Raw genomic sequence first — 25,817 nt, forward strand, 5'->3', positions numbered from 1 at the left:
GGAAAATGAAAGTTTAAATCAAAAACTAGGAGAAACACATACGGAGCAACTGAACTATGTAGATGTGGAGGAAACACAACAATATTCTGAGTGTTATATTCTCTTTCTAGGGTTTAATCTACTACTTCTACTTGAAAATGCATATGGCAGGGATATTCTGTAATCTAGCAACATATTTGAGATTTGGCAATTAAGTCTTTGAAGGCAGAATTTCACCCCTGAATTTCAAGTGCTGATGTGATCTCTCCTGGGTTTCTAGCAGAAAAACTTCATTAATTTTCATGAAATCATGTCTGCAAATTATGTGGTAAACAAGAGCAAAATGGTGCTCCTTTCTGTCATCTCCCAAATCACAGGTTAGTTATCTACTGCTGTGTAGAGGAGGGCAGGACGATTAGTAGTTGTAGACCTTGAAGAGGATTAAGATGAAATGAAGGCAATAAAGGCCAGGGGAGAATATCAATCAAACCAAAATACAGGCTTACAGGACTAAAACTAATAAAGCATGTTCTGGAAATGATACAACAGAGAGTGCATTGTTATTGCTATAAAACTCTCAAAAGTTGTTATTAATTTATATGAAATTAATGTCAGCTGTGTAAGATCTACCTGTTTTCCCTCATCACTTCTGCTTCTTTTTCTTTCACAGATGCTGGAGACTCTTCAAAATCGTATGAGAAGAGGTGAAAAGGACTATGTGGTACATAAGGTAATTTCTCCACTGTTGGAGATGCCTTTGGAGTAATGGATGCTGATGAATTTTGAGAAGAGCTTAGCAATGCTGCTGCAGGTGAAGATGGCGATGAGAGGACAGAATTATGGTGAAAGACAGATGAGTCAGGCACAGAAGGGAAGCTGCTAGAAGAGCTCCTTGCTTTAGAGTAGGAGAGGGGCCTCTCAGCTGGAGAAATGGCACTGGAGTCAGCTGAAGAATCAGAACACCATGAAGTGTTTTCATTCACAGCCTTCTGTGAACCTGGAACCCCACTGCAGGAGGAAAACATTGTGAGAATGGGAAAGGAAGGAGAGACAAATGGGGAAAAGAGAGATCAATAGATTGTAACACTTGGAGAAAAAAGAAAGTTAAAGTCAAGGACAGTCAGACAACCAAAACCATCCCAAATTTAGTCTATTTTCATATTTTTAAATAAAGTAAGAGAACTCACATCTTTGTATCCCAGGAGGATTCTTGTGGGGGATGAAAATACTGAATTAATCAAAGTGACTTAGCTTAAAGAAAGGAAGGACTTAACCTACAGGCTTCAAAACTAATTTTCATGAATCTTTTCACAATGATCTTCTGAACAATTTTGAATTATTTCTAGTTAAGTTGTAAGCACTGTCAGAGCCATACAAAACAATCTTAACATGCTGGACAACAGAGTCCACAGATTACAGATTCTTCAAGATGCAATGTGCACGAGTGCTTCTTGAAGGCCAGATACCTGATTATTATCCGCTGGTGCTCTGATCTTTTTACTACAAATGTTCATCCACTAAAGAGGAAAATAAAAATACTTCATCAGCATTTCTCTGTCAGATGTATGTCAAATGATTTCAAAAGCACGGCGTATGCCACAAAAACATAAGACATGTTATACATGTTAGGATATTACAGACTTAATAATCAGGTATACACCAGGCAACTGCTCTCATAAGAGAAGTGTAGTGGGCAACTGGAAACCTCCATCTCTTGCACCAACTCTGCATGACAGGAGTCACTGAGATCAGGTAATTCCTACGCATCCTGACAGCATCTAACATGGTGTGGCCAGGTTACAGATCATTTTTGTTATGGCACAGCGACAGCGGAAGAAGGCAGGCAGGAATGCCCTGGGAGTATTCACCTGGTTACCTCCAAGCCACTATTATTTTAAAACCCAATGACCTAAAAGCACATCATGCCCTTTACATGACTCTTCCTCATGTTTTTGGTAACAGTGTTTTAGCATAGTCATGTGATTTACTGTGGCATATTAAGGCACGGACCCCTGCAGAATTTACTAATAACCTCCCCACAATTTACTAAAAACCTGTCTTGGCTTTGACTTTTAAAATGAGATTTGAGGCAATTACCACTTAATTTTGAAATTTCCGGCAATTACCACTTAATTTTGAAATTTCCAGCAGTCATTGGCAAGATTTGAAGGCTGGAAGATATTAGTAACAACAGTACAGGATTTTCTTTGGCATTTGCACCTTCCAGAGTTTCCTTTCTTCCTCCTGTACTACAGAGAGTCTGCACAAATGTGGTTTATTAAAAAAAAAAAAAATCCAATCTCGTTTGCTGAGTTGCAAAGCTGAACTATTTAACCTAAATCAAATGGATGTCTGGAAGAAAAAACATATTTTCATCCTTCCAATTTATTAGGCTAAAGTTGGCAGATGTCAAACCCATATATGCCTCAGAAATAAGCAGAAAATTTTAGATGAGAATATTGCTTTGATAGGTGGTATGCTTATATCCATACACAGAGAGATGGGCACATGTGTATAAAACAATATACAGTGCTTTCCTAATAAAACACAAACACAGTTGTCAGAAAGTCAGAAAAGGTCAAGCTTCATAGCAACAAGTGTTGCTAATAATGTTGTATGAAAACAACGATGAAAACTTAAGAAAGCAACATCCTCAGCAAAGCATTGCCTTACTTCAAAAGATAAACCTAAGCCATAATTAGAATTTATGTTTCTTGTTAATTTTTTTTAATGTTTGTGAGCATTACTCATTTTGTGCAAAGGCAGTGAGTGCAGACAGTTCTTAGTGTACTGAGCCTATAGAGTTAAATATATTCCTATTAACGTATACACACCAACAAAGCTTTTAAATGCAAAAATATTCCCTTGGTGAGTGGCTTTAACAGGTGATCTGAGAATGTCAGTAAAAAGATAGATGCTGCTGCACACTGTGCTGGTAAGTTCATGCCAGAGCCTGAGGAAAAGGTGGAGAGATGGTGCTGAATCCTGGTACCTGGCTTTGACCTGCCTACTGGCCTCTTCCTCTCCCTCATCCTCAGTATTGGGCTCTGTGACTGGCTGTTCTTCCTCCTCCTCTTCATATTCCTCCTCTTCTCTGAGGTCAGAACAAGGACAGAGGCATGCAGTGGGATGGAAACAAAGAAGGTGGAAGAGAAAACGTTATGAATCCCCAGAAACAAAACAAAAAAACCACCAAAACCCAACCAATCAACCAACCAAAAGCAATGAAGTTAGAAATGGAAGGAAAACAGCAGTACAGAGTTATGGTCCCCTGTGTTAGACACAACTACCCTCAGAGCTTCCTATTAACTCTTGGTGCAAGGATAGCTGCTACCAATACTATCTACATTTTTTACTATTCATTTTTAAGACTAATTTTTTTTTTGTCAAGCTTGGATTTCCATTTGCTGCTGCTCTACGTGCAGAGCCAGTAATGGAAAACAGTCATGACAATAAAAATATTCACCTTGTTAGTCATTAAATTATGTTTGTTTGTCTTAAAGGCAGTTCATGCTGTTCTGCCATGGGACAGCTGGCACTGGACATCACACTTCCTAATGTAACACAAATCAAACATTCCTGTTAAGCAACGGGAAAAGACAACGGTGATCCATTAAATTAGAAATAACAGAAAGCCCAGACCAGCTGAGGACTATTTGCAAATAGCAATATTTGAGTTATTAGATGCCAGTACATGAATTATCTCAGTAAAGAGATATTAGTATGGTCAAAGCAGTCTTTGGTTCAGCAGGAACTCTGTCAGAGAAGAATTGTAAGCCATACATAAAGCCTCCATAATCTACAAACCATGTAAATAAAAAAGAAATCTCTATTAACCAAAACAAGACATAAAAAGAACTACACCATCTGCTTCTCTCCCTCCCATTTATACTTTACTATCCCAAACCCAACATGGAAGTTTAAAGTATCATCTCTTTGATTCAGTTCCCCACTTGATTTAATGATGGGAAAGGCTGTGGATGTTGTTTGCTTGGACTTTAGTAAAGCCTTTGACATTGTCTCCCACAGCATCCTCCTGGATGGCTTGGATGTTTCACTGGGTTAAAAACCATCTGGCTGGCTGGGCCGAAAGAGTGGTGCTGAAGGGAGTTAATTCCAGTTGATGGTCAGTCACTAGTGGTGTCCCCAGGGCTCAGGTTTGGGGCCAATTGTCTTCACTATCTGGATGAGGTAATTGAGTGCCCTCTCAGTAAGTTTGTAGACAACACTAAATTGGGTGAGAGTGTTGATCTGCTCGAAGGCTCAGCAGGACAGGCTGGATTGATGGGCTGAGGGCAATTGTATGAAGTTCAACAAGGCAAAGTGCTGGGTCCTGCACTTGGGTCACAACAACCCCATGCAGTGCTACAGACTTGGGGCAGAGTGGCTGCAAGGCTGCCCAACAGAAAAGGATCTGTGTGTGCTGGTTGACAGCCAGCTGAAAAAAAGCCAGCAGTACTCAACTAGACAAGGCCAATGGCATGCTGGCCTCTATCAGGAATATTGTGGCCAGCAGGACCAGGGAAATGAATGTACCCCTGTACTTTGAGTACTGTGCTGAATTTTGGGAGAAATGCAATAAAGTTGGTCAAGGCTATAGGGAACCTGAGGAGCATCTGAAGAAACTGGGATTGTTTAATCTGGAGAAGAGGAGGCTGAGGAACAATCTCACTGATTTCTACAGCTGAAAAGAGGTTGTAGTGAGGTGGGTTTTGGTCTCTTCTACCTAGTATCAAGTGATAGAACAAAAGGAAATGGCCTCAAATAGCACCAAGGAAGGTTTAGATTATGTATTAGTAAAACCTTCTTTACCACAAGGTTGGTCAGGTATTGGTCAGGGAGGTGGTAAAGTCAGTGTCCCTGGAGGTGTTCAAGAAATGTGTAGACACAGCACTTTGGGACGCTGATTAAAAGCCATGGTGGTGTCAGTTAGTTTGATGGCTGGACTTGATGATCCTAGAGGTCTGTGATTCTATAATCAGGAAAATGACAATACATAGAACTTTTCCTATACTCTGAAAAACATCTACAAGGTAAACATTTTAAACCATTCCTAAGGCATCATAGGGATAACCATCTCAGCTGTCATCTCTCCATCTCACTGCTGTTTCCATAAACACATACCTCCCCTACAGAGACACATCTCAACTTCCACACATATATATGGGCTTAAAAAAAAAAAAATTAAAAAAGACTTGACCAAGGAGTATTCACATCATCCCTTCTCTCCTTACGAGTGCGAAGCCCAAGACTAGCTTTGTTGTTGTCTCCTGTAAAGGGCAAATGCCTGCATATGCCAGTCCTACAGCAGTTACATTTGGGAAATAACTCAAGGTTCTGTGCAATCCTGGTTCTCTGATAAGAGCACAATGCATCCTATAATACTGATAGCACAGCTATTGCTTATATGGGCAAGAGCAGCAAGTTTTAAGCTCCCAGCAGGTTTTCAGATTAATGACATGAAATTACTCACTCTCCTCAGGTGTCCCAAAATGCTAAGTGAAACCTTCATTTGATAGCATGTATTTCATAAATTTGAAAGGGTTCTTTGAGAATCTATTCATTCATGAGTTACTGGTAGTAAGGACAGGAGTTTATGTAATACAAGTTGAGTTAGGAACCACTGAGTTATAAATGCTCTGAATAGAAAGATAAGCTGAAAAGAAAAATATTAAATACTACAGGTGAGTAGCAATCCATTGAAACACAGTCTTCTGGGTTTCTTACTGCTGTGAAATGTATTCCCATTAGTTATTAAAAACCAATTCCCATACAACCAGCTTAATTATAAATATTAAAATACTCCAAATTAAGCCTCTGTAAAATTATGACATATTACCAGTCTCTCACAAAAAAATTTCTGCACCTTACCCTGAAGGTACCAGCTGTTTGGAAAAAAAAAAAAATCCTGAAAAACAGGTAGCTTTTAGAATTACAACAGAAATGTCCCAAGTTAACCCAAGAAGCTTGGGTTAACAGCTGAAAAACGAACCAGGAAATGGAATTATGATATCTCAGTGTCCAGAGCCATCAGTGACACTTTCCATAAGAACTAACATTTACTTAAAAAAAAAGTAATTGAAACAGAAATAGATCTTCAGAATACACGTAAGATATCTATTCTTAAATGACCTTAGTTCTATACATACATGTTTCTTTCTGGTAAACTGTGCAATACATCCATCTGCTGAAGGCTCTTATAAAACAGGAAATTGTTTTAATCTTTAAGTCAGTTACTGGACTGAAAATCATTATCACATAACGACCATTTGTAAGGTTTTGGTTTCAGTCTACAGGTAGAAACACACTCCTGCCTACAAGGAGACATAGAACTTACACCAGCAGGTGATATGAGCTACATGGAGCTGAGGAGAATGTTTAGTCTCTTTCCTCCTTTGTGATGGCTCATAAACAACGGCACATGAAGGGAAGACTTTGGTCTCCTCTGATATTTATCTGTAATTCTGTCTCAGAAAGCAAAAGGAGCCTGCTTCTCAGATGTAATGACCTGCTGCACTCTAAATGAGCAGACCAAGAGTAATAATAACCCCTTAATTTGTATATTATTTGATAATGCCATATTTCAGAAGAACTATGTGTGCACATCAGTCCTATGTGGCACACTTGCTGTTACAGTTTATAATCCAACATTAATACATTTCTAATGGATAGTGTCTCCAAGCTGAATATTTTGTTGGAAGTTAATCTCTTACTGATTTCTGCACATGTATCCAAACTATAGATAATACCATAGAAAACTCAATTAACTGGGTGGGCTCTAAGAAGTGAGCAATATGCAAATCATACACACTCACAATCTGCTCAGAGCTCGGGGAGTACACCAAGCATGTGTTACACACCTGCTAGAGCAACGCCTTGGCAGACTGGCACTTCTAAGGCTGCTGCCAGCCTGCTCAGCCTGCTCAGAGTTGAAACAGACAAAATCATGAAAAATTATTTATGCATTCAGAGGCTCACAGGATCTTACGGGTTGGAAGGGACCTCTGAAGATCACTGAGTCCAACCCCCTTGCCAGAGCAGGACCATAGAATCCAGCGCAGGTCACACAGGAATGCAATCAGATGGGTGATGAAAGTCTTCACAGGAGACTCCACAAGCTCTTTGGGCAGCCTGTTCCAGTACTCTCTGACCCTCACAGTGAAGAAGTTCCTCCTCATGTTGAGGTGGAACCTCCTGTGCTGTAGTTTAAATCCATTGCCCCATGTCCTATCCCAGGGTGCAACAGAGCAGAGCCTGTCCCCTCCCTCTTGACCCCCAGCTCTCAGACATTTATAAACATTCATTAAATCCTCTCTCAGCCTTCTCCAGTCTAAAAAGCCTCAGGGCTCTCAGCCTCTTCTCATAGGGCACATGCTTGAGTCCCTTCAGCATGGTGGTAGCTCCCTGTTGGACTCCCTCCAGTAGATTCCTGACCTCTATAATCACCTGGCTCATTTTTCCCTATGATGCAGGCTGGAAGTTAACTGGTATCTTTGCTTTCCTCCAACTGTCTAGGAACAGAGAAGTAGCTCTGTATCCCTACTGTCATACCTTAACTGGTGGATTAATATTAGAGATTCCATCAAGATCACTCCTCTGCCAGGCCAAGGACTCCTTGACTTCCAGATCAAAACCCTGAAAGAAGATTGGATGGAAAAGCTCCCTCTGTTAATATTAACTCTAAGAGGACAGCAGGTTCCAATTGCAAGTGGCTGGAAAAGCTCTTAAATGTAAATAATTTTTTTAAAAAGAAATAAAAGGCTGACAATTATACTTGTCCTGCTCATATTAAACAGCTACTCCAAGTTGTGGAGACACAAACAATAAAAAAAACCCCAAAGTAATGATAATCCAGGAACTCATCTACAAGTTTCGCTGGGACAAAGTCTGTAAAATGCTCCACATCATACTTTACACACAACAAATTGTCACAGATAGATGATTTTAAAACTAAGGTACCACTATCACTCCATGAGAACTCAAAGTACCAAAAAATGCTCTCCAACTTATTTGTCTTTCGAGCTGAACAATGTGTTAAAGGTTATGTAGTCTCTGTCCTTTCCAGGCCCCCCCCCCAGTTTCTTTCCTTTGCAGTACTTTGATGAAGGTAGCTTGAAGAAGCTCAGCATTTTTTTGCTCCAGGTTGTAGCCAGGAAACACGTTTGTCACTCCCCAACCCCCTGAAAAAAAACCCAGACTTACAGCTGAGTGAAAATTCAAAGGCTGTGGTGAAGAAAAAAAAAAAACAAAAACAAACCCAAAGCCAGAAAAAAAGTATGGGCACAGAAACACATTCTGCTCTTTTTGGTAATAAAGGAGATTTTTGAAGTGTAATATACGCTTTACATAGTTCTAATTCCAGATGAATTTAGCCACTGATGTTTGACTAGAGAACAACAGAAAAAAGGATGGTCTTGCCATAATTAGACTACCAACAGTTTGGTCTACACATATGAGTCACATAAAAGTTAACTGATAATATAACAGCACAGTAAAATATCTCTTTTGTGGCATGATTTTGATTTGTGTAAAGCTCATTTAATCCATGGTTAAATGATGGTAAATTTGCAACCATCCACAGATTTTTTCCCAATAAACATGAACATTGGATTTCAGTGAAAAAGGAGCTTGGGAGTTATGAAGTGTCACAAAGAAAAAAGCACTGAGGAACTGCAAAGCTCCTAGCAATTATCCCCACAGTCTATGATAACCACTCTGTGTGCTCTTAATTTCTGATAAGGAATTTTCTTCTTCCTTTTATTTTTGTAATTAAGTCAAATGCTTTTCAGTTTTGCTTCTTTAAAGTACTTTCATTTAAAATTTCACTGCCTTTCAGACCAGCATCCTCTGATTAGGACTACAGGTCACATTCAGTGAAGTAAGACCACCACTACCCATTCCACAATATTATTCTAAATGGAAGACTACAGTTGATCTCAAAAAATTTTCCTTCAGTGCTGTTTCCTCTTCCTCTTCAAACCTCTGATTTGTTTTACCTCTTGAATAGCACTTTGAAAGCTGCTTACCTGAACCCCTTCCCACAGGTGAACAAATAGAAAATGAAAAATATTCCATCAAGGGGAGGTCTTTACAAGTCACAGTGGATATTTTCTCTCAAAATAACTTGCCATTGTCCTCCATTTATGAGTGAAATTCCAGTTTCATGGGTTAGACAGCAATTCATAGCCAAATTCCCAAATCCTTGTAAAACAAACAGATGTTTTGGTTCATTTTTGCTATTTCTTCCTTTCTTCTATCCTAGCTATCAAACCAGATTCAACTTGTCTTTTACGAAAAAGCTGAAAGTGGTATAATTAAAATCCATAATTTATTACTCTGCATAAACATATAGCAGTATTCTTTCCTCCTTCATTAAAAGCAAAATAAATACTCCATTAAGCCTTTTTACCATTTCCTTTCCATTCCATTGTTGTGTGTGACAGACCACTGCGGTTGGTGCAGTTATATGGAGATGAAAATACAGACAACAACTTACTTGTAAAACCTCAAAATATGACCTTCGGCACAGAAAGGAAACTAAGACGCATAACTGCAAAGTTCAAAAGAAAAATTATCCTGATAATTCTGCCCTAAATAAAAGAAAATTGCTCAGAAAATAAGTTGAGGAAACGACAAATAATGTGAAGTACATGAATTGATTATGCCTTCATATTATGGTGTTCCTTATCTTTAGATTACTCTTATTTTTTTATTGCTAAAATATGATCAGAAACAACTTTTCACACCTAAATAACTCCTGGGGAATGATTTCACACTTCTTTCATTGCAGCATTTGGTTTCTACATCAAAGCAGAGCCAGACGGCAGATTATACTGGCAAGGCTTTGAAACACCTCAAGAATCCCAACTCTGATCACTGAACAGCATTACTGTTTTGACATCTGTATGAGAGAGGTAAAGAAACAGAGTAATGATGCAGAGACACTTTAGGAGCAATAAATACTGAAACAGAGCTTGGAACTGCATACTGGTTGACACTTGAAGGTCACTGTTATTGCCCCTTACTTCAAAGGGAGGGATCTTGAAATGGCATCCTGCCAAACTGCCGTCTGTATTTGCCCTCCCATTGCTTTGCATGTGTAAAAGAACCTTCCTGGGCTCAGAGCATCATACTGACAAATAGAGGAACGCTTTGTGGAGGTGAACCTCTCTAAGGCACATACATTTGAGCACATAAGACACTACCATGGGACCTCCAGAGAAAAGTACTCACATTCTGGTTTGTCGCAGGTAGTTCACCAAAGCTCCACCATACAGAGTAGAAATGAAGTACTCCTCCTCCTCCTCATGCTTTAGTGGGGCAATCCCTAGCTATACATCAGTGGATACCATTCATGGTATGGCTTTAAAAGAAATTTTTTCTTAATCTATCTCATGCCTCTTTCACTACTGCATCCCTTGTGGCAAATTCCAAGATATTCTTACAGTGACTAAGATCACAGTTTCCACATTTTTATTGTCTCTCCTTTCAAATCTGCTTGACTTCATGCTTTAAATAGTCCTATCTGAACAGGAAAAATACATGTGTACTTGCTGCCCCAAACAGAAAATATCAGAGCAGATTTGGTAAGTTATTATTGTCAAAGACTAATACAGGTCTGGTGCTATGAACAGATGCTACCTTACTAAACCTCTAAATGGCATGAATCTACTTTCTTATTTTCCCAAAGCATTGCTATTACAGCCCATTTCCATTTTCCTCCACACAAATGAAATAGTGAAAAAAAGGTACTATCTGATCTATATCAGATGATATGGCATTGTTTAAAAGCCCTACATGTGCAGCTCATATGTGCATGTATGAAAGAGATTCTTAGCATATCCAGAGACACATGAGTGCATACTTATCCTGGAGATGGGGTCTTTGTCTAGATTCATGACTCATTTGTTTGAAATATCCCAAACCAGTGACCAGAGATAGACATCTAGGAACATTTCCTAGACTTTTGTTTCCCTCTATTACAGTGATAAAAATAAATCAATTTATTTTCTTTTCTGGGCCTTTAATAATTCCAGCCACGGCCTGGGTCCTGCATTGAATGCTGATGCTCAGTCTTCCCACTTTGCTGTTTCATACCCCTCGTACCAGTCACCATACCTGTCACAGACAGTGACTCTTAAGAGATGTGGAATGCACTAAAATAAAGCAAAACAAAATAAACCCCATCTACCACTGCAAGCAGCACTTGGATTTACAGCTGTAAGTATTTACGTCATCAAAACATTTCACATGTGTAGTGGCAAGTCACTAGAACTTGAAATATCATGACAAAAACTAAAATTTTGCCCCAGTAAGAGCTGGAGAAAAATAAAAAATTAGTTATGGCTTATTATGTCTGGAAACATGGAAAAATCATAATTAAAAAAAAAAAAAAAAGGAAGTCTCAGTTGTATTTAGGACCAATCACCCCTGCAGGCATAGATCTATATGAAGTAATTTGAATAATCAGTTAAAGAGGCATAATAGCCAAACTAAGGTCTGTGCCGTCGATCAAAAATTCTACAGGAATCCAAATTTAAGCAGAAAAAAACTTTAGAGGCTCAGCTGTGCTCATTGCTTCCTGATAAAACCCAAATAATGTGACAATCTCTCCTGCATCTTGACAATCCTCAAGCATCAGAAACTTGTATTTTCTAAGAAACACATCCGATGACTGCCTAGCACAGCATTCCTTTATTTAGACCACATCTTACCAGGTTTTTTCTAGGACTGAAAGGTGTGAAATCCCTTGAGGCCAGTGTGTACCATGCAGTGGTGCTGTGTCCAGCTAGCCCAGTATTTTGCAGAGAACTTTGGAATTCCCTGTGTTACTCTTTGCTCAGAGGAGGAGTCATAGGAGCCTTCCAGGAAGGACTCTAACAAAAGCAGAGTTCATAGTAATTCTCTGGTCTTCTGCTGTTTTTTCCTTATCAGTACAGTCCTCCTGAAGGTCAAGTTTCTTGAGATGGAAAAATCTGTAAGCCTCAGGGGAATCTGTACAGCTGGTGGTCCTCATATCTTTTTAGCCCCAGAGTCTAAAAAAATTAGTTTGTCACTGATTCAGGGTGCAGAGTGCTGTGATGGATTATCAGAATGGCAGTTGCTTCTGCTTCTCAGATTTCAATCACAGGAATACTGACAAGTAAATTCTAATCAAGGCATGGTTATCTCTAGATGAACACAATCACAGAAATATTCAGGTTGGAAAATACCCTCAGGATCACCAAGTCCAACCAAGAACCCTACTCTACAAGGTTCACCCCTAGACCATATTCCCAAGCACCACATCCAAACCACCTTCCAGGGTTGGTGACTCAACCACCTCCTGGGGCAGCACATTCCAATCCCTGACCACTCTTGCTGGGAAAATTTTTTTCCTGCTGTCGAGTCCAAACCTACCCAGTCACAGCTTGAGAGCATTCCCTCTTGTTCTATCACTAATTGCCTGGGAGAAGAGACCAGCACCAACCTCTCCACAGCCTCATTTCAGGTAGTTGTAGACAGCAGTGAGGACTTCCCTCAGCCTCCTCTTTTTCAAACTAATCATTCCCAGCTCCTTCAGTTGTTCTTCATCAGATTTATTCTCCAGGCCTTTCACAGCTGTGATGGTTTTAAGGCTGTACCTTTAATTTCTTCTCACAGTGTTTGAGCAGAAAAGTGAAAGAATGTAAATAAATGACAACTGGGTGTAAGAAAGCGAAATAATGATTATTCTAAACACGTCCATTGGAGGGATAGAAATATTTAAGAGTCAGTACTCAAAATAAGGTATGGGCACTCTGTCTCTGTCTGTCTGCTCTGCGTTTCTCTTCTGGCTGGAGATAACTCACACTTGCATACTGACCTTGACAAGCTAAGTTTAACAAACTCTCTGCTTCGTGGCTTTCTTCCCCTTTGGATGCTTACTCTGGGAAGGAGGGGGGGAAGAAGCATGGTCCCTCTGGGAGCCAGGGGGCTTTGTTGTATTTTTCTGTTCCAGACTGAGTTAGCCTGGTTATTGCCGGTGTGGGAGGTGTATTTCAGCCCACCAGACTGTTACAACAGCTTCCTTGCCCTCCTCTGCACTGGCTCCAGCACCTCCACATCTCTCTTCGATTGAGGTGCCCAGAACTGGACACAACACTTGAGGTGTGGTCTCACCAGAGCTGAGTACCAGGGGACAATCCCCTCCCTGCTCCTGCTGGACACAGCATTTCTGATCCCAGCCAGGAGGCCATTGGCTTTCTTGGCCACCTGGGCACACTGCTGGCTCCTGTTCAGTTGCTTGTCCATGTGGTAGTTTTAGGCGATGCCTTTAAAATTTTTCACAGATCTTGAGCAGAAAGTAGAAAATGTAAATAAATCACTATTGGGTTTAAAAAGGAAAATAAAGATAATTCTAAACACTCCCATTGAAGAGATATCTCCCACAAGATTTGATTCCCAAAAGAATTTCTCTTCTCTCTTCTTTCGCTCTGGGAGAGACTAACTTGCTTCTGCTTGACCTTGGCTGCATTGTTTTGGCTAAGTCTAGTATCCCTGCTTCTGTCTCTTGTCCCTTGTTGTACAGGGGGATCAGGGGGAGGCAGGGAAGGGAAAAGCTGTTACAGCTCCCCTCGTCTTTGGCCAGGGGGATCCTTGTGCTGTTTGTTAATTGTAAATATCTCTAAATACTGTAAATATTGTATATTTGTACATATTCATTGCGTCATTGTAGATTGTAGTTTGACTTGTAAATACAGCTTCCATTTGCTTCCAACTGGGCTGGTCTGGCAAAGTTAATGTTGGGGGGGGGGGGGGGGAAATTTTCAACCCAGCACAGTCCATTAGCACCCACAGGTCCCCTTATGCCAGACAGCTTTCTAGTCACACTGCCCACTGCCTGGAGCATTGCTTGGGGTTGTTGTGACCTAAGTGCAGGACCTGGCACTTGGCCTTGTTGAAGCTCCTCCTATTAACCTTGGCCATGGATCCAATCTATCCAAGACCCTCTGTAGAGCCTCCCTACCCTGGTGCAGATCAACACTGCCACTTAACCTGGTGTCATCTGTGAACTTACTGCTGACACACTCTGTGTCTTCATCAAGGTCATCAATAAAGATGTGAAACAGAAGTGGTCCCAACACTGAGCCCTGAGGAGCACCACTTGTGACTGGCTGCCAGCTGGATTTAACTCCATTGACCACCGCTCTCTGGGCCCTTTCACCCAGCCAGGGCTTTACCCAGCACAGCATTGCTCAGCCAAGCCATCAGCAGCCAGTTTGTCCATGAGAATTCTGTGGGGAACAGTGTCAGAGGCTTTTGGAAAGTCTGGGTAGACAACATCCACAGCCTTTCCCTCATCCAACAGTCAGTCATCCTGGCATAGAAGGAGATCAGGTTGGTCAGGCAGGACCTGCACTTCATAACCCCATGCTAGCTGGACCTGATCTCCTGGTTGTCCTCTATATGACATGTAATAGCACTTGAGATGCCCTGCTCCATGCCCTGCCCTGGGACCTAGGTCACACTGAGAGCTCTGTAGTTTCCTGGATCCTCCTTTCTTCCTTTCCTGTAGATGGGAGTTATAGTTGCTACCCTCCAATCCATTGGGACCTCCCCAGTCAGCCAGGACTTCAGGGAAATAATGGAAAGTGCCTTGGCCAGCACCTCTGCCAACTCCCTCAGCACCCTTGGGTGTAGCCCATCTGGCCCCACAGACTTGTGTGTGTCTGAGTGGTGTAGCAGTCACTGACCACTGCCTCATCTGCTGTGATGACCTCATTCTGATTCCCCTCCCTGACTCCTAGTGCATGAGGCTGAGTGTCCAGGGAACTGCTGGATGCAGTGCTATAGACCAAGGCAAAGTAGGCAGTGAGCACCTCAGCCTTCTCCTCATCCTTAGTCATTCTGTTTCCCTCTGCATCCAACAAAGGATAGAGATTTTCCCCCCCAGTCCTCCTTTTGTTTTCAATTAATTTATAGAAACATTTTTTTATTATCCTCAGCAGCCATAGCTAGGCTGAGCTCCTGATTTTCTCCCTGCATAGCTTCACTACATCTTTACAGTCCTGATGAGACCTGTCCCCTCTTCCAAAGGCCACAGACTCTCCTTTTGTTCTTGAGCTCCAGCCAAAGCTCCCTGTTCATCAGGCCGGACGCCTTCCCCACCAACTCATTTCTTTTGCACACAGGGACAGCTGCTCCTGAGCCTTTAAGACTCCCCTCTTGAAGTATGCCCAGCCTTCCTGGACTCCTATATCCCTCAGGGTGGCCTCCCAAGGCCTCTACCACCCCTCCCACCTTGAAGGGTGGTAGACCTTCTGGTCTTCTAAGATGCCAACACACTGCTCCACAAGCGCTGTGCTACGACACCCAGGATTCTTGGTGGCAAGGCCAGCTATGTCCCCATCCCCCTTTACAACTACTTTGTCAGTCTCCTGAACAGGCCAAAGCTTGCCCTGTGGAAGTTCAAGGTGGCAGTTTTACTAACTCCTCTCCTTGTTTCCCCAGGGATAGAAAACTCAATCATCTCTCGATCACTGAGCCCTTGATGGTCTCCAACATTTACTTCTCCCACAAGTTTCACCCTGTTCAGAAGCAGCAGGTCCAGAAGGGCACCTTCCCTGGTTATCTCCCTCACCAGTTGTGTCAGCAAGTTATCCTCCACACACTCCAGGAACCTCCAGGACCATTCTCTCCCTGCTGCATTGTATTTCCAGCAGACAACCAGGAAGTTGAAGTCTCCCAGGAGGACAAGGGGGAGTGATTGTGAAACCTGTCTCAACTGCTTATAAAAAAATTCATCTCCCTCTTCCTCCTGGTTGGGTGGTCTGTAACAGATTCCCACCACGACATTGCTCTTGCTGGCCTCACTCTTGATTCTTAGCCATATGGACTCAACTCTATCATCACCTTCATTAATTTGCATGGTTTCATATGTTTCCCTAACATAGAGGCCACTCCACAACCTCTTTTTCCTTGCCTTTCCCTTCTGAAAATTTGGTACCCATCGACTGCAGTGCTCCAGCTGTGGGAGTCATCCCATGAGTTTCTGTGATGGCTGCTAATCATGGTTTCCCTGTAGCACAATGGCCTCCAGCTCCTCCTCTTTACTGCTCATGCTGTGTGCATTGGTGTACAGACGTTTCAGGGAGGGAATTGAGTACACAGTTTTCAGCCCTGAGGTGGGGTAAACCTTCTGGTTATCTAGAATGTTAACACACTGCTCCACGAGCGCTGGGCTACTACACCCAGAACTCTTGGTGGCAAGGCCAGCTACATACCTGTCTCCCCTTAAAACTAGTTTAAAGCCTTGTCAGTGAGCCCAGCCAACTCATGTGCAAGGATTCTTGTCGCCTTATGGGACAGATGAACTCCATCTGTCACGAGCAGGCCCAGTGACAAGAAAACTTCCCTGTGGTCAAAACCCCCAAAGTTGGTGGCACCAACCTCTAACCCATATGTTAATCACATGGATATTTTTCTTTCCTTCAATATTACTTCCTGTCACTAGAGAGATTGAGGAGAACAACACTTGTGCTCCTGAGCTCTCAAGTAATCTCCCCAAAGCCCTGAAGTCTTTTTAAATTGCTTTCATATTCCTATGCATTGTCTCATCACTCCCAATCTGCATAACCAGCAGTGGGTAATAGTCTGATAGCTGTACCAGATCAGGGAGTCTCAGAAATGTCCCTAACCAGAGCCCCAGGCAGGCAGCAGACTTTCCTGTGGGATGGATCTGGCCTGCAAATCAGACCCTCAGCTCCCCTGAGAAGGGAATCCTCTACTACTACCACCTTTCTTTTATTCTTGTTTGCACTAGTCCTAAGTCATGGGACTGGCTGACAAGTCCTGGGTAGCTGTGTGCATGGACAATCATCTCCATCCTTGTTCACCCAGCCCTCTGTTTCAAAAGCCCTTACCTGTTGTGTGTGGGCAGCTGGGAAGACTGGGGGGATTGGGAGGGGACTCACCTGCCTCTCCTGCCTTGTCAGAGAGGGACCTGTCCCCATTCCTCTCCATCTCTTAGGTTTCTTCCTTTTTCCAGGTGACAAGTGGCCATGAGATCACCTGCTGACCCTCCCCCAGGGATGGCAGAGTCTGACTCCCCAAGTCTATCTCCTTTTCATATCCCCTTATAGTCCTTAGCCTTGCAGCTTCTTCTTGAGCTCAGCCACCAGGGTGAGCAGATCATTCACCTGCTCCCATCTGATCCAACTGTTGTCTCTGCCACCCTCCATCGCAAGTGCCAGGCTCCAGCACTCATCACAGACAGAGGCATGGATACCTACATGTCTGCTCTGTCTGGGTACCCACAGTTTTACTACCAATGGCCCTCAGCCTGGTTGTAACCACGGCTGGATCTCTACCTGCCTTCACAGGCTGCTGGGACACCCCTTACCTTGCTTGCTGAATGACCTTGCTCAGTGTACATGGGTCACAAACCCCAACAAGGTACAAACAGCTGCAGCACCCCCTGGGGCACTCACAATCACTGTTTGGCCACCCTGTGCTTCTTATCACCTGATCAAGGATGGGTGGTACTGTCTATGCCCATGTGGGTGGGTGGTGGGCAGTGCTGCTCTCTGCAGCAGGTGCCCCTTTGCTGTGTTAATGTCTCCTTTAGATTTACCCTGGAGGTGTTGGTTCCACCCAGTCTGGCTCAGCAGCCTGCCCACAAGCTGCCAGCCCCCGGCACAGTAAGGCTACTTTTCCCAGCTTCAAAAAGCCCTAAAAAGAGCTTTTCAATGGCTCTTTCAGCTACAGATCCCCTGCCCAGCACAGCCTTACCTGCACTGAAGCTGATCTCTGCAGCAACGTTTAATGTTATATGATCAATTTTAGAAATTATTTTGCAATTTTTGATGACTTAAACCAAACCAGAGCTATGAAAAAAGCAAAGCAGAGTCTAAATACCTAATTCTATCTATTCACAACTTTAGAAACCTGAGCCTTTGATTGCAACTAATTCCACAAAATTTTGACAGAGCCATTCACTCAAACGCTGGTAAGAGCTATCAGTGTCAATCTCCTGGAAGATCCCTGACCTACATTTGTTAGGTCTGGCTAACACAGCTGTGTTGGGCATCCAAGGAGAGAGATGGGATGGTCACTGCACAGTACTGAAGAAAGGGAAATGTACAGTAAAATGTGAAATAAGTTAATTTGAAAAACTGGAAGAAGTATTTGTCTCTGGTTTGTATATACAGGGCTTCTGCAGAGCACCTGTTCAGTGTTCAAGATTGCACTGAGAACTTCTGAACTGCCTGCCTTCTGCTCCCTCAGACACAATGAGACTGAAAGACAGAGAGGCAACAATCTGGTTTTTAATTCTTATGTAGCCAGAAATCTTTACATACAATAAAGACATCAATACAGTGAAAGTTGCACACCTCTCCTTACATTTCCCCCCATCTCTATCTGCTGTGTGGCTGCAAAAAGCTAGCTTCACTTAAAACAGAAAATAAGAATTGAAAAAATGGAAGAATTTGTTTAAAAGTCTGCTGCATAAGAAACAGCATGCTAGATCACAGATTGAGAGCACTTCATCTACACCAGGGCAGAAGACCTTAGGAGATGGTCTTAGGGAAACACTTACAATGTCATGTTAACAGGACTGGAGTTACCCATCAGGCTTTATGTTGCTCTACATTATTCTGGTAAAAGAAAGAAGCTTTGGGCAAAGCAAATCCGCTAGTGGTTAGGACTTGTATTTTAAAGTGCACTGTGGCAGCTACACACCCTTAAACCAACCTCCAGTCTTTCTTAGTAGGCATTTACCAGCCTCTTTCTTAATTTATTTACTAACAGACACATGAAGCTGGGTTTGACTCTCTATGAAAAGTATTTTAACACAAAGCAGATTTGGGTCTTTATTTGTTTTGAACCAGAAGCAAAAAAGCAATACATTTAGTTTGAAAGATGGTTGCAAAATAGATGAAAAAGGCTTGCAAGTTCTCCTTTTGATTGTCCTTAGCATTTATGGACAGCTTTTCCCAGCTCAAAACACAGAGTCTGGTCTCAATTAGCCTGGCATAAATCAGAGCAACTCCACTGACTTCAGACAGTTTTTCTGCATATAGAACATTGTGAGACAGAAGAGAATTTAGCCAATATTTTCTTCTTTTGTTTTACTGGGACCATGGATTTTCCTTTTAGAAGACTTATCAGCTGACAAAAAGCAGATGACTGTGGACAATCTGTTTGATGTGGTAAACAAAAGCAAAGTAACTGCCAAACCAGCTGATGGAGTTAGAAAGAAAAGAAACATGAACACTGAGGAAGAATTTGAACCCTCTACTGATTTTGGTAGTGAAGTCCAAAAATAACCATAAATTTTGCCCAAAATTTAGTACAGTGCAAGAGTGTGACTTCAATCTCTATCATGCCCATCAGAAGCAATTTCTCTGAACTTGAGGGATCCGTGTAAAACCACTGTCCACTGTAAAACCAGACAGAAACATCTGCAATCACACAAAATATTTAGATATCAGCAGGAGTAAGATTATCATTAATATTGTTACATGCTTCCTATTGGTAAAGGGAACAAAGAGACTGAAACCCACATTGCAGGCTATTTTCCAAAAAATACAGCACTTCAAAAACTAATTGCGATCTTTTCCCCTTGCTTAAGAGAGACTAGGATTATTAAGCAAAATAAGGTCATTAGTGGAAGACAGACCTTCTCTGGATGAACTAAATATCATCTCAGTTTCATTAAGAGTTAATGAAGACCGCAAATAAAGCTAGCAAGCAAACATTAATAGTAGGAAAATATATTGGTTCTTGTTCTGCATGGCTCAAATGCACTGTCGTCCTTATCATCAGCTTGTAAGACCATGGCAGCTCTCAGCCACCAGTCCACTAAAGACCCAGCTGGGAGAAGGTGACAAAAAACAAGAATTAATGGGTTGCCAAATGGAAGAAACATAAAAAGGCCAAAACACCAAACCAAGCCAAAAACCCCATTATAGCACACATAACTACTTTTTAAATTATCTGGAATCTTATATTTTTGTATGTCTGAAGCCATTAAACTTCAGTCAACTAAATCTGCTATGGAAGAAAGGCTGCTTTGCATGTAAGGTAGGATCTTAAGGCTCCAAGTTCACATCTACTGCTGATCGACAGAAACCTCCAAAGACCTTTCCAAATGTTATAAGCAACACAAGGTATGCTCTTCATGGAGCATGCTTCAGTTTTGCAAAGTGCACCTTCAGCCACTGGATGACAGTGTCTAGCTTTAGCTATTTGCACTTTCTGTGTCTTCACCTGGGCTAGTCAGCCACATTCCCTTTAGAGTCAAGAGAGAGAAACAGCCAGTTTCAGAGCATGATTCATCTTGGATGAAATGTCAGGAATGCACAATATCTTAAACTAAAGGTCTGCTAGTGCTTGTTGCAGGCCACTGACACCAAGGAGACAGGAGCTGATCAGACATCTGTCTTGAGCAAAATTAATTCCAGTCCTCTTGTTCAGTAGTCACACATGCCGAGAATCTGCAGCTCTCTTTTCTTCTAAGTATGCATGGTCCAAGCTCACTGTTATGGGACTGGCAATGACACTGTCTTTGACTGGCTCCAGTGTTGCAGACTGCTGCTGAAGGAGTCATTACTGTCCCTCTTTCACTAACTATAAAACAATTAATATATTTGCTGCTACAGTGTAGACTCAAGGGAAATATTTATGCTGGGGGAATAATGAACTTTAACACATACAAGACAAACAGCTCTGCATTAATGTGAGTGTGCTCTTGTTACAATCTTCTATTATGTGGGTATATTGGAATATAAAAGCTGTCAATGGATGAAATTAAGCTTCATTAGTTCCCATATCAAATGCCCTACTTAGAGCAGATGGTGCCAAAGAACTTAGCTATGTAGATAAGTCACTTACAAATCCATCTCTTTTTGGTGGTGGTATTTTGATTTTTGTTTTGCTTAATTTTTAAATATGTTTTTTTTCTTTTTCAATTCAGTGGAAAGAGGGTACATTGTGTTTAGCTGATGTGGAGTTAGTTCTTTCCATAGAATCTTTTGTAGTGATATGTTTTGTAGTGGTTGCTGGAAGGGTGTTGATAACACATCAGTGTTTTGGCTACTGCTGAGCAGTGCTCCTACAGGACCAAGGCTGTGCTCTTCCAACATTCTGGCCCTCCCCCACAACAGTAGGCTGAGTAGGATCTTGGGAGGGGACACAGCTGGGCCAGCTGACCCAAACTGACCAAAGGGGTATTCCATACATATGACGTCAGCTTACATATAAAAGCTAAAGGAAAGAAGGAAGCAGGGGGACATTCGTTAATGGTGTTTGTCTTCTGGAGTGACTGCCACACATCTTGAAGCTCTGCCTCCTTGGGAGCGGCTGGACATTTTCTGCTAAGGTAATGAGTAATATTTTTGTTTGCTTTTGCTTTCATGCATGGCCTTTGCTTTCACTTTTGCCCTATTAAACTGCTCTTGTTTTGACTGTGGGCCTCTCGTCGTATTTTCCCTCTTCCCTGTCCATCTAAGAAGGGGAATGATAGAGCAGCTATGGTGGGTATCTGGTTCCCAGCCCAGGCTAAACTACCACTGAGGGAAGTAAAGAAAATCTGTCAGACAAATGAAGCAGGAAGTAATAAGGGAAAAGAAAGGAGTATTCCCCAATTCCTGCACTTACCTCTCACTGAGATCTTCAGCAGCCTGCCCATGGCCCAGCATGAAGCTAGGGCTGGACTGACTGCACAGACTCGCAGGGACAGATGAAGTGCTTTTGATGTTCTGCACCGAGTGTCTTCGGCTCCGCCGGCGCTCTAACCCCCGTCGCTCACCAGCACTGAGGCTGGCCCTTCTACGGTCCTTGCATCCACTGGAAGGGAGGTCAGCACTCTCATCTCCATCCTCATGTTTGAGCGTCATCTGCAAAACAAAGGAAGAAAGTGAGGCTTCTGACATGGTTCTTTAGGTACCACAGGTCTTCACATCTAGACTTTAAAAGCTGACTGATCTCGCTTATGATTAACTCCTATTAGCGTCACCATAGCTATCCCTGCAAGTTGTTGTCTATCCGTTTGTGCAGTGTTGCAGTTCTAATACTGGAACTATATATTAATGCCTTGGATACTTATAGGACCTGTAACAACATTTATCTCATAGTTTGGGATTTTTCTTGTGTAGGACTTTATTTTCAAGGCAGCTTTATTTCCTCCCAAAATACTTATGCGGAGTCTTGGCCCTAGTGAAACAAACAGAAAAAACTCTCATGTGTTGACAGAAAGAACACTTGCTCATCTTCAGACATGACATTTGTAAAGATCAAGTGGAAGTTACCATCTGCAACCTCACAAAGGATTTTAGAATAGTGCCATTGTTTCTTCCCAGAAAAGGAAGATGTATAAATAACTGCATTCCTCTTAAAACTGCATTCTTCTCCATTTTGAGAGAGCTCCCTACAAACTAAACAAAGGGGAAAAAACCTAACAAACAAAACCATTTCTGTGAACAGGTAACACAATGGATTTAAAGAAAAAAACCTCTCAGACCACATATCTTCTTTAAGTCTCTCAATTTTTATGTTAACACAATTACTCTCTTGTATGCCCCTCAGTGAAAAAATCTGCATTTCCTGCCAGTTCAGAAGCTCTATCAGTCCAGAGGAACATATGTATAATATCAGAAAAGAATGATGCTGAGAATAGCATGGCCACAATGACACACTTGACAGAAACTTCTGACACAGGTTGGGAGCTCATCAGCTGAAAATAGCAGAGGAGTAAAACAGGGGTGCAACACCTAGTATCCTGTTGACATGCCTGTGTGACATGGCAAGTACTGCCTTAAGGTACATGAGGAGAGATATCACTGTCAGAAAGAACAGTTACTTGTGGACCTCACCTGGAATGTAGCATAACATTTAAGTAATCTTTACATGAGAAAGATCCATCCAAATAGGCAGAGGTATAGAAAAGGGTGATATGTTTTATTAGTTCTGTTATTCTGACAATTCTAACCAGAAATTACTTTAACAGAACAAGGCAGAAGGAATTGTGAAAACTGTTTAGGGTGTAAAATCTATTTTAGTGGGGAAGAAGAGACTTCTCATATAAAGAACAACATTGGCAGGAAAAAATAAAGAATGTGTACAAACATGTCTAAATTTAGTCTGGTCACCAAGAGAAAGCTGGGACCCGGCTAGGTTAACAGCTAATTTTGCAATCAAGTATTTCAGTAGGCACAGCAAGCTTTTAAGATCAATGATCACCTTTTAAAAAGGTGATCATTAAATAAAATAAATAAATAATAAATAATTAATAATAATAAAAAATACTAAATAAATAAATAAATAAATAAATAAATAAGGTTATATCTCTGATAACAAAGAAAGAAGAACATGAAGCCTTCTCATTATCATGCTCTGATATTGACCTGACTCTGCCTGCAAAGTGCTATATGTAAAAAACTTAACTCTGCTCAAGTTAGTGAAGTGGCATGGGTGCAGAGTTGATGAAAAAAATGGAGAATCAAATCTATCAAATGCACTGCTAGACTTAGATGGAGGTAAAGTCATTTTATGTCATCATATTAGAATATGAATTCGCATTTACATTCCATTAACTTCAGCTTAAACCTCTCCACTCCAACGCTTCCTAAAATTTAAGAAAAGGCTAATTATTAAGAAACTTGATATCCTACTCTTACATATAAATACTTCAGAAGTAGTTATTTTATACCTAGGTGGTGAAAATGGAGTCCTTCAGTACTCCATTGCTGCAAATTGTATAGGAGCTGGCCCAGTGCAAACTCATAAACAAGGACTTGCTGCAGAACAAGTGCTACTTGTGAGGCTGAGCTCAGTCGAACTTTTTCATAAGCTGAATACTTCTGCATGTGGAAAACTTCTACTTAATTCAGGATGTGTAATTAGCAGTCTGAGAAAGCTTTAACTGCAGGCAGAACCGCCTCTGAGGAGGGTAGTAAATGTGCTGGTTTGCCTTGGAGTTTGCCCCGGTTTTAATATGAAACGTATATGCATTAAACACTGTTATGTACCATAGCAGGTCACACATACAAATGAGTATAATACTTCCAGTGACCAGATGTTTTTCTTCTAAAACAAATAATCAAATTTCACCCAGGTTACATTCCCTTTTTCCTCTCAGCTTTGAAATGTGCACAAGCTGCAAGATGCATAAAACAGGACATGTTATGTTACCTCATAAATGTTAAACTGCTCAACTAAGTCCAAGTCTGTTCCTTTCTTGTTCAAGTGTCTCTGCGAAATGGCTTCAATGCCTAGCTCTTCCAGACAGTCCACCACGTCATAGAAAGAGTCCTGATCTGGCAACCCCGACAATGTCTAAGAATCAAAGGAAAAATATTTAAATCTGTTTGTTTTGAAAAAAGTTAAACTAAGATTTTTAAAAATGGCTGGCAAATAGAGATCCGTATGATTTCATTACAGCAAAACGTAGGATTAGAGACATGGTAGAAAATAAAAAAAAAAGGGGCACAGCTTTTAACAAACAACTCTCTGCACTACAGAGAAAAATTAGTAATTGGCAGAACAAATGAATGTTGTTATTTCGTACACAAGAGTATGGAAAATCTGGGTCTTCAAAGCACACAGCTAGATTCTTTCTGGCTTCATTCAATTACAGATTTAAAGAACAGAGAATGTTAAAGCATCAAACACAGGGATAAAAGCAAAGTGAGAAAAAAATGGCTTAGCTAAAAAAAGTGAAGATGATTTCCTACTGTTTCTTGCAAGTTTAGCATTAAGAAGAAAAAGTCCAATGCACAGCTGTGTGATGTCGAGAGAGCAGGAAACATCATGCACCATGTGCCTACTGTCTTCCACACCTGCAGCAGAGCTCATCACCTCCCTGTACACATTGGGTTATATTACAGACACGCTGACGACTCTCATCCCTTCCTCCCTTTCATCTTGAAAAGTGTTATGAAAGGTCGGCTCCTTAACGCTAGAGAAGAAGTGCTAAGAGTTAAAAGAGTTACTAATTCCTGATAATGGGGGAAATTATTTCCAATGACACTGGAGAGGAACTTTTGCACAGTAGAAGAAGGTCAGTAACAACAGCTACTGAAAATAAACTGCTTGAGGCTTTCTATGGCACCTGCTCTATATTCAAGAGACAGCAGTTTTCTTTCCATGGTAATTTCCAATTTTTTTGGTGAATTCAGAAAACTGAGAAAGGGAAGGTAGTCTTTTGCAGTATATAATATAATTATTTTATTTGGGTGTGGTTTTGGTTTTTTTTGGGGGGGTGTGTGGTTTCTTGGTTGTTGTTTGTTTTAATTTTAGGGTTCCCCTCCCTTTTTTTTTTCTATGTATTGTATGATATGAGAAAAATATGCAACATTAAATACAGTTAAAAAGCAAATCAATAATAATGTTTTAACTACATATTTTTCAGAGGAATCTCAACGATGAAAAGGTTTTATAGCAGTTAAATAGGAAGCTAATTAAATTCAACACAGAATTTTCTTTCTGCATTTGGTGACTAGGGCTTTTTTATATACACAAAGGATATATAAAGGCTTTAATCTATCCAGACTTCAGTAATAAAAATGAAGAAAGTAGAAATTAGAAGATCTAACAGATCATAGGAACTAATTGAAAGCAGGTAACAAAAAGTTACTCTGGTGTGATACATCACTGGAAGTATCTGCATTGCAATCAGTCTCATTTGAGAGATTCATCAGTGCCTAAATCTGCCCAAATTAAGAGAGTGTTAATGAAATGTCAGCATGGGTAACATGGTTAAGAATCAACAAAAGACAGAGGATAAAATCACTGGAGCAATATTATGACTGGGCAGGCATGTTTTCTGCTCTTGAGTGGGAAGGAAAGCGGTCTGTAAACACATGGAGAAAGAGAAA

General features: G+C 41.2%; 1 protein-coding gene across 2 annotated transcripts in view; it reads right to left on the reverse strand.

Annotated features, from left to right (window-relative positions):
• FHOD3 (formin homology 2 domain containing 3) overlaps nt 1-25,817 on the reverse strand; it is a 398,084-nt gene that overhangs the window by 98,663 nt on the left and 273,604 nt on the right. For both annotated transcript variants that reach the window (XM_054381537.1, XM_054381535.1), the window contains exons 9-10: nt 24,133-24,276; nt 21,601-21,839 (exon numbers count right to left, since the gene is read on the reverse strand). In XM_054381537.1, the coding sequence (XP_054237512.1) occupies nt 21,601-21,839; nt 24,133-24,276 (383 nt within the window). The remainder of the gene's footprint in view (nt 1-21,600; nt 21,840-24,132; nt 24,277-25,817) is intronic.

The sequence above is a fragment of the Indicator indicator genome, chromosome 6, assembly GCF_027791375.1.
Source record: "Indicator indicator isolate 239-I01 chromosome 6, UM_Iind_1.1, whole genome shotgun sequence".
Taxonomy (NCBI): Eukaryota; Metazoa; Chordata; class Aves; order Piciformes; family Indicatoridae; genus Indicator; species Indicator indicator.